The sequence below is a fragment of the Carcharhinus amblyrhynchos genome, chromosome 2, assembly GCF_965287045.1.
Source record: "Carcharhinus amblyrhynchos chromosome 2, sCarAmb.v2.hapA, whole genome shotgun sequence".
Lineage (NCBI taxonomy): Eukaryota > Metazoa > Chordata > Chondrichthyes > Carcharhiniformes > Carcharhinidae > Carcharhinus > Carcharhinus amblyrhynchos.
In genome coordinates, this window is record NC_137325.1 from 5,316,584 (window position 1) to 5,333,430 (window position 16,847).

The 16,847-nt window shown below is 43.2% G+C and overlaps 1 protein-coding gene across 2 annotated transcripts in view; it reads left to right on the plus strand.

Annotated features, from left to right (window-relative positions):
- The window catches only part of LOC145351827 (cadherin-6-like), a 174,419-nt gene that overhangs the window by 59,817 nt on the left and 97,755 nt on the right, over positions 1–16,847 (plus strand). For both annotated transcript variants that reach the window (XM_080201519.1, XM_080201509.1), the window contains exon 3: positions 3,783–4,077. In XM_080201519.1, coding sequence (XP_080057645.1) covers positions 3,783–4,077 — 295 coding nt within the window. The remainder of the gene's footprint in view (positions 1–3,782; positions 4,078–16,847) is intronic.

Here is a 16,847-nt window from a genome sequence, read left to right on the forward strand (position 1 = left end):
ACTTTAACCCAAGCACATTATAGGATTCATGCGATGCTTTGCCACTATTCATATATTTTGGGTCTGTTTACCTCCTTCAGTATAATTCTGCTTGTGGTTGCTTTCCACCTTACCATTCCATGTAAACTCACCTCCCTGCTTTTCTCGGTAGCTGTGATGTGGAGTTGTCCAACAGGTTTATTTGGTAGCATGAGCTTTCGGAGCGTTGCCCCTTCAGCAGTTCATAATACGAAATAAACCTGTTGGTCTTTAACCTGGTGTTGTGAGACTACTTACTGTGCTTTTTTTGGGGCAGCATTGTGGCACAGTGGTTAACACTGCTGCCTCACAGTGCCAGGGATCCAGATTCAATTCCTGGCTTGGGTCACTGTCTGTGTGAGTTTGCATGTTCTCCCTGTGTCTGCGTGGGTTTTCTCTGGGTCCTCCAGTTTCCTCCCACAGTCCGAAAGACATGCTGGTTAGGTGCATTGACCTGAACAGGCACCAGAGTGTGGTGACTAGGGCATTTTCACAGTAACTTCATTGCAGTGTTAATGTCAGCCTACTTCTAACACTAATAAGTAAAATTGACTTTTTGCTTTTCAAACCTCTACCTTCATATTGCACTCAGTACTTTCCAAGATGATTTATTTTTACTCCATGGCTGTGATTTTTTTTTAAACTCTTTTCCTCTTACGCACCATGACTCATTCAGTACTTGATGTATTTGTGCAATTTATTTAGTGCTGCTGTTATGAAATGCATCTCAATTATTCTAGATTAATAACCAATGGAAAAAAGAATCAAGACAAATGTGTCCCTCTGGTACAGTCTGAGAAATGGTGTTACTGAGGCATCTGCATTGCAACTTCGTGTGAAATGGGTTCTGCCAATAACTCACGCAGTGCTCAGCCGCAGTCAGCTTGCTCCTGGCTTCTCCTGTACCGTATATAACTTCAGTTTTGCTCTGCGCATTTGGTGCAATTAGTTTAATGTGCCTGTGTGCATAGTACATCCATCATCTTCCAAACCCACAATCCATCTAGAAGGACAAGGGTAGTAGATACATGGGAACATCACCACCTGCAAGTTCCCCTCCAAGCCACTCAACATCCTGACTTGGAAATATATTGCCGTTGCTTCACAGGCACTGAGTCAAAATCCTAGAATTCCCTTCCTAACGTCATTGTGGGTCAACTCACATCATGTGGGCTGCAGTGATTCAAGAAGGCAGCTCAAGGGCGACTAGGTGTCCAGATCACCAGCAACCTATCCTGGTCCCTCCACGCCAATGCTACAGTTAACAAAAGCCCACTAACGCCTCTACTTTCTCAGAAGGCTAAGGAAATTTGGCATGTCAGCTACAACTCTCACCAACTTTTACAGATGCACCATAGAAAGCACCCTTGCTGGTTGTATCACAGCTTGGTATGGCTCCTGCTCTGTCCATGTACACAATAAACTACAAAGGGTTGTGAATGTAGCCCAGTCCATCATGCAATCCAGCCCCCACTGATTCCATCTACACTTCTTGCTGCCTCAGAAAAGCAGCCAGCATAATCAAGGACCCAGACATACTCTCTTCCACCTTCTTCCATCAGGAAAAAGACAAAAGTCTGAGGTCTCATACCAACCAACTCAAGAATAGTTTGTTTCCTGCTGTCATTGGGTAGACCGACCTTATATTATGCACCGTCCTTTTCTTCTCCTCTGTGTACTCTATGAACAGTATGCTTTGCCTGTATGGCGCACAAGGAACAATACCTTTCACTGTATCCCATACATGTGACAATAAGAAATAAAATCAAATGATAAACAGTAAATGCTGGCCAGCCTGTGATGCCCATGTCCCACAATTGAGTATAAAAAAACATTGTTGATTCCAAGTGAAAATTAAGACAACCAGCATTGCTACAAGCTAATTTTCAATTTGTTCACAATATGGAAATGATGGCTGAGCAAGCAAAGACAGCTTTTAATAAACAGCATCTGACACACTCTTTTCTTTTACAAACTTCAGATCCACTGAAGTCTGATGGATGGTGAGGCCAGACAGAAACAATCCAAGTTAATTCCGCTCTTTAGATGAAACGAGCTCCAGTAGTGTTTTAAAAGCCTGATCCATCAAGAAATATGACATTTTGAAGAAGTGGAATTGTCAGATAAATACTCAATTCTTTATTAGATTTAATGAAGTTAAATGGATGTACTGAGTCAGATTATTCCTTTTAAGGAGTGGTGTTCTCAGTAACACTGGGCTTTGAATATTAACTGATGGAATGGAGAAGAGATAGAAACTCATTAAGTCTTAGGCAGCATCTGAAACTTCTGGTCTCAAATGGCTTAAGTGCTTATAATGATGCAGAAATGAGTTGAAAAATGGACCTGTTTTCACTTTTTTCTGATGTTATCTCTAATACGTATCTAATTTCACTTTTTTTTCCCCCCATAAATTACACAGTTACTTCCTGAATGTAATGGACAGTGATAACTTCCCTGAAAATATTCCAAATGGCCCCAGTGTGTTTCATTCACAAAGAGAGCCTCGTAGTTACTTTGCTCTTGGTTTGTCTGCTATTGTCTTTAATCTGTTCACACCAGGGAGGAACGTGTACACGTCACATTCACACCATGACCCCTAAAGGGCTCGGGGTCACTAACATGAGTGTGTCTAGATGGAATATCTTTATGAGGTCGAACACAGGGGTTTGGTGTGGCCGTTTAGGAGTGAGGTCAAAGATGATTTGAGCGTAGCTCCGAAATGGGAAAATATCATGAATTGGAAAGGAAGAGAGTTCCCTCATCTGTGGAAGAATAAGTTGATGGGGTTAGATAAAGAGAAATGGGAAGAGGTTCTTTATCTAATCCCCTCAGTTTATTCTTCATCAACAGCATGGACCTATGTTTGCATTAATTCATTCATGGGACATGGGTGTTGCTGGATGGCCAGCATTTACTGCCCATCTCCAGTTGCCCTTGCTCAGAGGGCAGTTGAGAGCCAACCACATTGCTGTGGGTCTGGAGTCACATATAGGCTAGACCAGGTAAGGATGGCAGATTTCCTCCCCCAAAGAACATTAATTAACCAGATGGGTTTTTCTGACAATCAACAATGGTTTCATGGTCATCAGTAGATTCTTAATTTCAGATATTTTTTATTGAGTTCAAATTCCACCATCTGCCGTGGTGGGATTTGAACGCAGGTCTCCAGAACATTAGCTGAATTTCTGGATCAATAGTTTCACGATAATACCACTCAGCCATCACCTGTCCTATTGCACTGAATGACCTGTTACTGTGCTATATACTTTCTAATCCTTTGTAAAAGAGTTTTGGTGAATGATATAAAATACTGGAAATGGACAATAGCTCAGGCAGAATCTGTAATAAGTCTGCAGAGACAGAAGTTCCTTCATCAAAATCCCTTTATTTACAAAGCAGTAAATAATCTAACAGCAGTACGCAGAGTGCTGGTAGTTAGCAGTCTACCTCTGGGGGTGTCAGAGGAACTGATATGCCCAGTTAAGTAAAACTTCAGTTTAGTAAACTACCTGATTGATCCAACAATTGGATCCTCAACCAGGGAGTTCATACTCCAATGGGCCAACCTCAATGGTCTGATTGAAGTCATTACAGAATCTGTGGAGAAAATTGATTCAGGTTGAGGTAACCTTTCTTCAGAACTGAATGGTGTATGGTTTTTGGCACCTGCTGAGTTCTTCCCTGCCTAGCTGGCAGGATAAATACATTTTGAACGTACGAGACTGGTAACCCTCCTAATCTCTCTCCCTTCCCTTTCCCAGCTTCACTCTGATGTCGATAAGGGCGACGGCACTCTGAAGTACATTTTGTCGGGTGATGGGGCTGGCACGGTGTTCACTATCGACGAGAACACTGGGGACATTCACGCCTTAAAGAAAATGGACCGGGAGGAAAAATCTTTTTATACGTTGCGTGCCCAAGCCATTGAGAGGAGGACTGGCAGGCCGGTGGAACCAGAATCCGAGTTTATTATCAAGATCCATGATATTAACGACAATGAGCCAAAGTTTTCGAAGGAAACATATATGGCCACGGTTCCAGAAATGTCCGCCGTCGGTGAGTGGAACAAATAAAATGAAACCACAAAGTATTGAAAAAACAATCCCAATCAAAACAGAATTTTGCTGCTTGTGATGTTTTAAGCTTTTCCCAGCTTTTCTAATAGTGAAGTCATTTTTTTTTCCTCAATGTAAGAGTTTTCAATGCTAACAATGTTCGAATGATATCCATTATTATCACCAACCATTCCCAGGTCTGGTATAATATGGCCTGCAGTAAAATGCCCTGCAGTTGGCCTTAATACATTAATCTCATCTCAAAATAACATTCTTTCCTTATTAGTGTCACAAGTCAGCTTACATTAATAGCCCAATGAAGTTGCTGTGAAAATCCTCTAGTCGCCACACTCCGGCGCCTGTTCGGGTACACTGAGGAAGAATTTAGCACGGCCAGTGTACCTAATCTACATGTCTTGTGGACTATGGAAGGAAACTAGGGCATAAAATTAAATCTCACAGGATCCAAGATGAGGTATCAAAATGGATCCAAAATTGGCTTCTTGACAGAAGCCAGAGGGTGGTTGTAGAGAGTTGTTTTTCAAACTGAAGGCCTGTGACCAGCTGTGTGCCTCAGGGATCAGTGCTGGGTCCACTGTTATTTGTCATTTATATTAACAATTTGGATGAGAATATAGGGGGCATGGTGAGTAAGTTTGCAGATGACATCAAGATTGATGGCATTGTGGACAGGGAGGAAGGTTATCTCCAGTTGCAGCGGAATCTTGATCAATTGGACCAGTGGGCTGACAAATGGCAGATGGAGTTTAATTTAGACAAATATGAGGTAATGCTTTTTGTAGATTGAACCAAGGCAGGACTTACTCAGTTAATGGTCGGGCACTGGGGAGAGTTATAGAACAAAGAGATCTGGGGTGCATGTTCATAACTCCTTGAAAGTGAAGTCACAGGTGGACAGAGTGGTGAAGAAGGCATTCGGCATGGTTTCATCGGTCAGAACATTGAATACAAGATTGGGACGTCTTGTTGAAGTTGTACAAGACATTGGTAAGGCCACACTTGGAATACTGTGTACAGTTCTGGTCACCCTATTACAGTAAAGATATTATTAAGCTAGGAGGAGTGCAAAAAAGATTTACTAGGATGCTACCATGACTTGATGGATTGAAATATAAGGAGAGGCTGAACAGACTGGGACTTTTTTCTCTGGAGCATAGGAGGCTGAAGGATGACCTTATCGAAGTCTATAAAATAACGAGGGGCATAGACAAGGTAGATAGTCAATATCTTTTCCCAATGGTAGGGGAGTCTAAAACTAGAGGCCATAGGATTAAGGTGAGAGGGAAGAGATACAAAAGTGTCCAGAGGGGTAATTTTTTCACACAGAGGGTGGTGAGTGTCTGGAACAAGCTGCCAGAGGTAGTAGTAGAGGTGGGTACAATTTTACCTTTTAGAAAGCATTTAGATAGTTACATGGGTAGGATGGGTATAGAGAGATATGGGCCAAATGTGGGCAATTGGGACTAGTTTAAGGGTTTAAAAAAGTGGCAGCATGGACAAGTTGGGCCGAAGGGCCTGTTTCCATGCTGTAAACCTCTACGGCTCTATGACACCCAGAGGAAACCCATGCAGACACAAGGGGAATGTGCAAACTCCTCATAGACAGTGATCCAAATTGGGAATCAAACCTGGGTCCCTGGTGTTGTGAGGCCACAGCACTAACCACTGTGCTATCATGCCACCCCACCACTGGCTTATTAAGATGTTCTGATCCATACTAGTTTCGTTCCATCAGTAGCAATTTGTAATCAATACTTAACCACTGCCACTGTATTAAAGGTTTTCAAATGCATTTCACATTAAAAAATTAGAATCCTGACAGTGCAGAAGGAGGCCATTCAGCTCACTGAGCCTGCACTGACAACAATCCCACCCAGGCCCTATTCCCATAACCCCAAATATTTACCCTGTTAACCGTCTGACACTAAGGGGAAATTTAACATGGCAATGAACCTAACTCGTACCTCTTTGGAGTGTGAGAGGAAACTGGAACGTCTAGAGGAAACCAAAACAGACATGGGGGGGAGCGTGCAAATTCCACACAGGTACTCATCTAAGGCTAGAATTGAACCCAGGTCCCTGGCGCCATGAGGCAGCAGTGCTAACCACTGTGCCAGCGTGCCACCTGCTTACATTCACACAGCACCTTCATAACCTCAACCTGAGCTTTCCAACCAGTGAAGTACTTTAATGTAGGAAGTATGAGAGCCAATTTGTGAACAGCAAGCCCCCCCAGTGCGCAACAACTGGACAATGACCAGATAATCTGTGTAATGGTGTTGATTGAGTGTTAAATACTGGCCAGGACAAAGAGAATAACTTCCCTGTTCCTCTTTAAAATAGGGTCAAGTGATCTTTAACAATGAACTAAGAGCGGATTGTGAAAAAAAATCAATCAGCTGCCTAGAAAAGGCTTTACATTTGGCAATCTTTGCTGCTATTTTTGCTGATAGACCCAAAAAAAAATCAGGATTTAATAACTTGGCGCTCACATCATATGAGTGAGCTCTGAGGAAATGTAATTGATATTACATTGAGCTGAATGGGTTTATATTCAGTGATGTTTGGAAGAATGAGATGTGATCTCATTGAAATGAATGACATTCTTGGAGGACTTGACAAAGTAGTTACTGAGAAGATGTTTCCCTGTGGCTGGAGAATTTGCAACTAAGGGGCACTGCCTCGGAATAAGGGATCAGCCATTTAGAACTGAGATAAGGAGGAATTTCTCCACTTAGAAGGTTATGGGCCTTCATAATTTTCTATCCCAGGTGCTATGGCAGCTGTTGTTGAGGATATTCAAGACTGAGAAGGATAGACATTAAGAAAATCGAGGGATATGGGTATAAGGCAACAAAGTAGTGTTGAGGTAGAGGATTGACCATGGGATAGGAGAATTCTCGAGGGGCTGAATGGTCTACTCCTCCTATTTCCTACATTCTGATGGTTTTCTTATAACTCAGGAATCTTTACATTTAGCAAGAAAAGATGCAACTTGCATTTGGGAATAGGGCCTGGGTGGGATTGTGATCAGTGCAGACTCAATGGGCCAAATGACCTCCTTCTGCACTGCAGGATTCCATAATTCTATGATCCTATGTAAAAAGCAATGCCTAAGAGCTCTTCACCCAGCATGTGAAGGACAGAGGAAGAGGAAAGGCAGGTAAATAATTGAAGTGGTTTTGTGGGAGAATTCCAGTTAACAGGAGTATGTGAATTGAAGGGGCAGTGTCCAGTACTGCAATGGAGAGAACAAACTGTAAACTAGCATCAGAAAAGAAGAGGTGCTAAAGTTGTGAAATGAAGCCATTATGGAATACAGGCCTGTGATTTAATTGCCACTTACACAGGGGCTTTGTGGCAATGCTAGTAATCTAGAGGCCTAGGCTATTGCTCTGAGCCATTGGTTCAAATCCCACCATAGCAGCTGGTGAAATTTAAATTTAATTAATAAATATGGAATATGAAGCTGGCCCAGTAATGATAACCATGAAACTATCATTGATTGTCACAAAAACCCATCTGATTCACTGATGTCCTTTGGGAAAGGAAACCTACCGTCCTTAGTGTGGCCTCGATGTGACTCCAGACCCACAGCAATGTGGATGGCACTTAACTGTCCTCAGAAAGGGCAATTAGGGATGGGAAATCAATTCTATGAAAGAATAAGGAGGGAGCCACAGAACCCCCATGCAGATGGGGAGGTAAACAGAGGCATTGAAACTAGGTGGAAAGACAACTAACCTTAGTCAGCTTTGGACAGTTTGGACAGTCTGATGACTTTTACCAGTATGATCTTTGTGCCATAGCCAATGCCAAAGCCAGAATGCAAAGATTTAGACGTGGGAGATGTGATAAAAGAGTTGAGTTCGGACTGAGGAGGCAAATTGGAAATAGAGCCAGACTGGGGGAGAATGGAAAAGTTGAGTAAGGATTTTGAAGGAGTCAGAAAAATACCAAAAGATACAGGAAAATTGAGAAGGTTGGTGAGAGTAAGTGATGGATTTCATGAAGAAGATAATTCTGAAGAGTATAAATTGGATGGTGCGTAACTTCCTATGTGTCTGCTGCTCTTGTCCTTCTATGTAGTAGAGGTTGCGGATTTGGAACATGTTGTCAAAGAAGACTTGGCAAGTTGTTGCAGCGACTTCTGCATTGTTACTTTATGATGTTACTGGAAAGTTTCCAATACATTTCCACTATTAATATTTCAATGATTATGATTAATTTGTACAGCGTTCCTCAGCCAAGAGGTTGGGGATGGTTGGCAGTCCACCCAGAGTGACTCATCCTCCAGTTTCCCTTCTTGGTGCCTGCGTAGGCTGCTGAACTGCCCTCAGCACCTACCTCTTGGTGACAGATTAGCGAGTGCTTCCTTTTAGGAAACCAACCCCCGGTCTGCCTTCTGATCTATCATCGGATCTATCAGCACGGAAGGAAGTCCATTCACCTCATGGTGTCTCTGCCAGATCCAAAGTTAACTTTACTAAATCAAGGCAGAAATTGCTGGAAATTCTCAGCAGGTCAGACAGCTTCTGTGGAGAGAGAAGCAAGGTCAGTGATTTGGGTTGATGACCTTTTGTCACGAGTTAACTCAATATCAGTCAAGCTACTAACTTTGAATCATTTAATCTCAGGGGGAAAAAAAAGTGAGGCCAGTGGAAAGCAGAGTGGATAAATATATATTACCATCTATAATCCAATGATGCTATCAGATTCAAAGATAAAATATTGGAAATGGTCACAGGGAAAGGCCATTCAGACCCTCAGGCCTGCTTTACCATTCAATTAGATCATAACTAATCTTCTTTCTTGGTGGTATTTGCCCGCACTGTTCCCAAACCCCTCAATATCTAGAAATCTATTGATTCATGTCTTGAATAGACTCAAGGCCTTACTGCTCTCTGGGCCAGAGAAATACAAAGATTCACTACGCTCTGAGTGAAGAAATCCCTCCTCATCTCAGTCCCAAATGGCACTGCCTCTTATTCTGACACTGTGTCTCTTGGTTCGAGATCCCCCAGTCAGAGAAAACATCCTTCCTGCATCTACCCTGTCCAGCCCTGTAAGAAATGTGTATGATTTTATGAGATTGCTTCCCATTCTTCTAAACTGTAGAGAATACTGACCCAGTCTCCTCATTCTGTCCTCATTGGATAATCCCAGCATCCCAGGCATCAGTCGGGTGAATCTTGCTTGTGCTCCCTCTATGGCAAATATATCCTTCCTTAAGTAGAGACTAAAACTGTACAAAATACTTCAGCGTTGGTCTCACAAGACTGCGGCATATTCAGCAAGTCGGAGATCCACTTGCAATGAAGTTCAATATACTCTCTGACTCCCTAATTGCTTGCTGCACCTGAATCTTAGCATTCAGTGACTCGTGAACAAGGATGCCCTTTGCACTTCAATGCTTAGCCTCTCTCGGCATTTAAGAAATTCTCTGCGCTTCTACTTTCCCTGTCAAAGTGGATAACTCACATTTTTTCCACGTTGTATTCCTTCTGCCAGGTTCTTGTGCACTCACTTGGATGTCTAAATCCCCTTGAAGCCTCAATGCATCCATCTCACAACTCACATTCTCACCTCAGTCTGTATCATTAACAAACTTGGATATATTACATTTTGGCTCCTACATCCAAGTCGTTGCGAGAGATTATGAATAGCTGGGTCCAGGCAAGTGCAATGCAAATTGGAGGTACAGCATCTCATCTTCCGGCTTGGCACTTTACAGCCTTCCAACATCAAATTCAACAATTTCAGATGATTTGCTCTACCTCACCCCGACCCCTTTGCTTTCATTCTATTTTATTTAAATTTTTTACTGTTCCCTACCTTTTATTTCTTTAGCGTCTTTCTTCATTTTTCTCCCCCTGACTCTGTCCCCCTGCTCGATCCCCTTTTCTCCTGCTTTGCTCCTCCTTTTCTAAATCTTACCTCTGTCCCATCCACCCACCACCACGCTCCCTCTCCCCCCCCCATCACCACCACCCCCCCCATCCCCACCAACCCTGCCCCTAAACATCTTCATTTTAGCTTCTCTGCTGTTTGGTCATTCATATCCTTTATTCTCTGGAATTATGTGCAAGGAAACAGGAAATGAAAATAAATACCTTCCCCCCCCCTCCTCCGACATCTCCATTTGTCACAGCTGACAGCTTCTCTGCCGTTTGGTCATTCACCCTTTATTCTCTCTGAGGACAGCAATTAGCAGTCTTTTCCCCTGGTTTCTGTGACTCATCTTTCATTCCTTCCTCCTGCAATATAAATATCTCCCACTCTCTATGCATTTTAACTTTGACAAAGGGTTGTCTGGACTTGAAACGTTAGCTCTTTTCCCTCCTTACACCTGCTACCAGACCTGCTGCGATTTTCCACCATTTTCTCTTTTGGCCCCAAACCATTGATCCTTGTGGTACCCCCATTCGTCACATCCTGAGAGTAGCCCATTTATTCCTACTCTCTGTTTCCTGTTTGTTAACCAACTCCTAATCCATGCCAGTATTTCACCCCCAATCCCACGCACTCTAATTTTGTTTACTAACCTCAAGTGTGGGAGACCTCATCAAAAGCCTTCTGAAATACAACACACTCACTGGTTTCTCCCTCACCTATTCTGCTGGTTACATCCTCGAAAACATGATATCCCTTTCATAAACCCACTCAGATCCTGCCAAATCTTATTTTCTTATTGTCCAGGTATCAAATCCTTCATAATAGATTCTCACATTTTCCCGACAACTGATGTCAGGCTGCCAGCTCTGTAGTTCCCTGTTTTGTCTCTCACACCTTTCTGGAACAATGGGTTACATTAATTACCTTCCAACTGCAGGAACCTTTCCAGAATTAATAGAATTTTGGAATTTGCCCAATAATGCATCCACTATCTCTACAGCCACTGTTTTCAACACTCTGGGATGTAGATCCAGGGGTTCTATCAACTTTCAGACCCATTAATTTCTTCAGTACTACGTTTTTTTTTACTACCGCATTTTCTCTCAGTTCCTCGTGCCAGCTGCCTTGGTTCTCTAGGTTTTCTGGGAGTAATGAAGAAACGTATTATCTTCTATGAAGACAGACACAAACGGTGACACCTTCCAGCCCCACTGCAGGGCGTCTTACAGCAACACAGGCGGCTCTGCATTAGGATCTTTCAGTCTTGTCAATGTCAATAGTGTCTGGCACAGTTCACCTTTCCTGTCATGGGAGGGGGTTGGGGGGTAGGTTCACCTTTGGCGGAAGATCTCCCCAACAGGAAGGGCCGGGAAATCCAAAAGACATGTCGGTTAGGTGCATTTGGCCATGATCATTTCTCGCTCAGTGTACCCGAACACCGTCCAGAGTGTGGCGACTAACTTCATTGCAGTGTTAATGTAAGCCTATTTATGACACCAATAAATAAATAAGGCAATCAAACAATGAATGGAGTGGGGGAAGCAATGGCCTAGTGGTTTTATCGCTAGACTGTTAATCCAGAAACTCAGCTTACGTTTTGGGGACCCGGGTTCGAATCCTGCCACGGCAGGTGGTGGAATTTGAATTCAATAAAAAAAATCTGGAATTAAGAATCTACTGATGACCGTGAAACCATTGTCAATTATCAGAAAAATTCATCTGGTTCACTAGGGAAGGAAATTTGCCATCCTTGTCCAGTCTGGCCTACGTGTGACTCCAAACCCACAGCAATGTGGTTGACTTCAGACAACTAGGGATAGGCAATAAATGCTAGCCATCCAGCAACACCCGAATCCCACAAATGAATGAAAATAAATAAATCAATCCTCCCCAAAGTATTTGTTTAGTTTTGGGGTAGTAAAGTAGTTAGCACTGCTGCTTCACAAGTTTGATTCCTGGCTTGGGGTCACTGTCTGCACATTCTCCCCGTGCCTGCGTGGGTTTCCTCCGGTTTCCTCCCACCATCCAAAGATATGCGAGTTAGATTGATTGGCCATGTTAAATCGCCCCTTGAGTCAGGGGGCTTAGCAGTGTGAAAGTGGGGGGGGTTGCGGGAATGGGCCCTGGGTGGGACTGTGGTTGGTACAGACTCAATGGGCCGAATGGCCTCCTTCTATCCTGCAGGGATTCTATTCTCTGATTCACCATAATAAATGTGCCAGGTGTGAGGGAGTTGCTGCCAGTGTAAGTAGACTTTGAGCCTCTTTGTTTTTCCCTTTGCTTGTTGTTGATTTGAAGTCCATTGTCTGAGAACATTAGTGCCAGAATTTGGCTTCCATTTGCTGTTGATGTGTCTGTTCATCAGCTTCAGCTTTGAGCCAGCTTGTGCTGGAGAACATTTGTCACCCGCTGCTTAGACAGAACAGCAAAACTGTCCCACTTACACAAAAATAAACCTTCAGCGTGACAATGGTGAGTGTCAATCCGCTCTGTAAACACACACAAGATCTCATTTATTAACATCACATTGGACAAATCAACTAAAATAAGCAAAAATAGACACAACACCAAGCATGATCAGGTGTTATAAATCATGTGTTCTTTCTTACCTGTCAAAGAGGATCATGGCTAATTTGTTTGGATTATCAATGGGGCTTCAGTGGTGGAATAGTCCTGAAGAGATGTAGTGCCCCTCTAATAAATTGTACTTTTGCAGTGTATAAGAGATGGAAGTTTCTTTACCGATTATTATCGAGTGTCAGTGAGCTGCTCTCTGAGGCAGGCAGGCCGTTTGGCAGGACAGACTTTGCAAAAATGTTCAATCTTTCCCCCAGTGGGTGCTGACACAAACCCCACTTGTCAGCGAGCACAGCTCTGGAGAGTGGGCCATGGGAATGGGAGCACCCAAGTCTCACCAGAGAAACAGAGTTCGCGTTCTGAGTCCGATATAACTTCTTTGAAAGAGAAAATTCTGAAGAACAGTGGATTTGAGGTGTCAATTCTTCACAGATGACCAATGTAAAGGGTCTTCACAATGAGAAAAAGAAGCCAATTGTTTGGCTTTGAATTTACAAGTGACAGGCAAGCTGTCTGTTAGCTTTCAAATCTTCATTTTACACGGCACATACAGGACAGAAACAGGCCCTTCAGCCCCACTATGTCTATCCTGTTATTTATGTTCCATTTATGTCTCTTGCCATCAAAACTCATCAAAATCTACTATCGTATCTCTCTATTTCCTTCTCCTTCAAATGCCTAGTTTAGTTTTCCCTTAAATATAACTCTACCATTTAGGGCAGCACAATGACACAGTGGTTAGCACTGCTGCCTCTCAGCGTCAGGGACCTGGGTTCGATTCTCAAATTGGGTCACTGTCTACGTGAAGTTTGCACACCCCCATTATGTAATTGTCAAATATTTATGCATATTTATTTAACAATCAAAGAGGAATTCACTCACTGAAGGGTTAGTTACCTTTAAGATCATAGCAGATTGGCAAAGTGGTTAGCACTGCTGCCAGGGACCCAGGTTCGATTCCCGGTTCGGGCCACTGTCTATGTGGAGTCTGCACGTTCTCCCTGTGTCTGCGTGGGTTAACTGTGCATGCTCCGCTTTCCTCCAAGTCCAAAGATGTGCAGGTTAGGTTGATTGACCATGTTAAATTGCCCCTTAGTGTTGGGGGTCTAGCTAGGATGAGAGCATGGGGATAGGGCCTGGGTGGGACTGTGATCGATGCAGACTCAATAGGCCGAATGGCCTCCTTCTGCACTGTAGGATTCTATGATTCCTTTGCTCCCACCAGTATCTGGGGCAGCTTATTTCTCACCACTTCCTGGATTAAAAGCGTTTTCCTAATGTAAAACTTAAGCACTTTAATGCAGCATAATGTTTGCCACATGGGGTTAGATCTTCCAGCACTTTATACTGGCTGCATGTTGAGGTCCCACCATCGGCACATCTTAGCCGCAGGCTTCCCTGTGGCACGGGGTGGATTCAACGGGAAATCCCATTGAGAAACACAGGCAGAGCATCCCGCTGATAAAGTTCATTGGGGGAAGGAAATTAAAAAGCATGTTCTTGGTTTTTTACGTCGAATGATTTGGAAGATAAAGGACAGCCCGAGATAGCCCACAAGATTGCATTTCAGTTGCCATGGGAAATTAATTGTGTGTGTTTTGGATCTTGTTTCATATCTCATATTTCCAGACCATGTCTTCTTGCTCAGTTTGGGAAGAGTGAAAGTGTCGGTAACAATATCAAAATTTTGGGGGTTCATTGAAAACTTGAAAAAAATGGGAAAGCGACTTATTATCTCAATGGGAGGAGACCTTGGGGTGTTCCGGTGCAGAGGGATCTGGGTGTACTCGTTCATGAGTCACAGAAGACTAGCATGCAGCTCCAGCAGATGGTAAAGAAAGCAAATGGAATGTTGGCACTTATAGATAAAGGAATAGAATATAAAGGTAAAGAAATATTGTCGCAACTATACAAGGCATTGGTGAGGCTGCACCTGGAGTATTGTGCACAGTTTTGCTCCTTTTGTTTGAAGAAAGATGTAGTGGCATTGGAGACAGTTCAGAGGAGGTTCACCAGATTGGAGTGGATGCTTCCTCTTGTGGGGCATTCTAGGATGAGACGTCATAGTCTTAGGATTAGGGGTAGCGAATTTAAAACAGAGTTGTGGAGAAACTACTTCCCCAAAATAGTTGTGGATCTGTGGAATTCGCTATTCCAAAGTGCAGTGAATGCTGGGACGGTGAGTTAATTTAAGGAGGAGTTAGACAGATTTTTAATTGATAATGGGTTGACAGGTTATGGGGAGAAGGTAGGAAAGTGGGCATGAGGAGCATTTCAGCCATGATTGAATGGCAAAGCAGACTCAATGGGCCGAATGGCCTAATTCTGCTCCTATATGTTATGAACTTATGAACTGCATCAGCCAGATAAATACTGTGGCTACCAAAGGTCAGAGGTTGGGAATTCAACTAACTCACTTCCCAAAATATGAACACCTCTACAAGACACAAGTCAGGAGGTGATGGAATACTATCTACTTGTCAGAATGAGTGCAGCTCTAATAATGCTCAATAGGCTCAATGTCATCCAGCACAAAGCAGACTGGTTTGATTGGAACCTCATTCATTAGCTTAAATATTCAGTCCCAGAACCACCAATGCACAGTGGCGTCATATATCATCTTCAAGATGTACTACGACCATTTGACAAGGCACCTTCTATGGATTGGCCATGCTAAATTGCCTCTTAGTTTCGGGGGATCAGCAAAGTAAATACATGTGTTTTTAGAGATAGGTGGGATTGTTGTTGGTGCAGGTTTGATGGGCCAAATGGCCCTGCACTGTAGGGATCCTATGATTCAACAGCACCCTCCAAACCCGCTAATTCTACCATCTAGAAGGACAAGGGCAGCATCATACGTGGAAACACCACCTCCTGCAAGTTTCTTTTCAAGTTAATCACCATCCTGACTTGGAAATTGTTACTTTACTGTCGCTGGGTCAAAATCCTGGAACTTCTGTCCTAAGAGCAATGTGGGTGTACCTACACCACATGGACTGCAGCGATTCAAGAAAATGGCACTAACACCTCATCAGTAAATGCTGGTCTATGGCAATGGGCACAATTTGTCAATGAATAAAAACTTTTCCCCTCCTGTAAAGATATTAATGAAACTGTTCAAACACACCGTAGAGAACATTATTAAATAATACACAGGTATTATTATCTTTTAATAAGCTAAAAGTGTTTTGTCGGATTAAAAATTCTAAATTAAAAAAAATAAAAATTTTACTTGTTGAGAAAAGAATTTCACTTTTTTTCGGGAAAGCGAATTGATTAATTTGCTTCATGTATTTTTCATTCTTTTGTGAAAGAATCATCATATTGGGGCAGCACGGTAGCACAACGGTTAGAACTACTGCCCTATGTGCCAGGTTCAATTCCAGCCTCGGGTCACTCTCCGTACGGAGTACGCACACTCTCTCCACGTCTATAAGGGTTTCCTTTGGGTGCTCCAGTTTCTGCCTGCAGTCCAGAGATGTGCGGGTGAGGTTGATTGGCCGTGCTAAATTAACCCTAATATCAGGGGGATTAACTAGGGTAAATATGTGGGGTTACAGGAATAGTGCCTGGGTGGGATTGTGACCCATGCAGACTCGATGGGCCGAATGGTCTCCTGCACAAGCTTTCGGAGCACTGCTCCTTCGTCAGGTGAGTGGGAGTTCTGTCCACATACAGGGCATATCAAGGTGACAACACAGAGTCGCTGAGCAGAAACTGATAGCCAAGTTCCTCACGCCTGAGGATGGCTTCAACCGGGATCTTGGGTTCATGTCACACTATCTGTTTCCCCCATGGCTTGCCTGGGCTTGCAAAATCTCACTAAATATCCTGTCTGGAGACAATACACATCTCTTTAACCTGTGCTTAACCCTCTCTCCACTCACATTGTCTGCACCTTTAAAACTTGATTACCTGTAAAGACTCACATTCTAACCATTATTCTGTAAATTGAGTTTGTGCCTTTATATGCCCTGTTTGTGAACAGAACTCCCACTCACCTGATGAAGGGGCAGCGCTCCGAAAGCTTATGGCTCGCGCTACCAAATAAACCTGTTGGACATTAATCTGGTGTTGTGAGACTTCTTACTAAATCTAATATGGCCATCCAGTTATTGCTTGTGTGGCTTCCAGGAAGCGGCTTTGTCTTCTGTCTCCAAAAAGGATTAATGTACTAATTAAGCCAGGTAGACCCCCCCTCCACTCCCCCCTCAGCAAATGTGACAAACACTCATCTGTGGGCCTTTCAGACTGAAAATGAGACCATTTAGAGAAAAA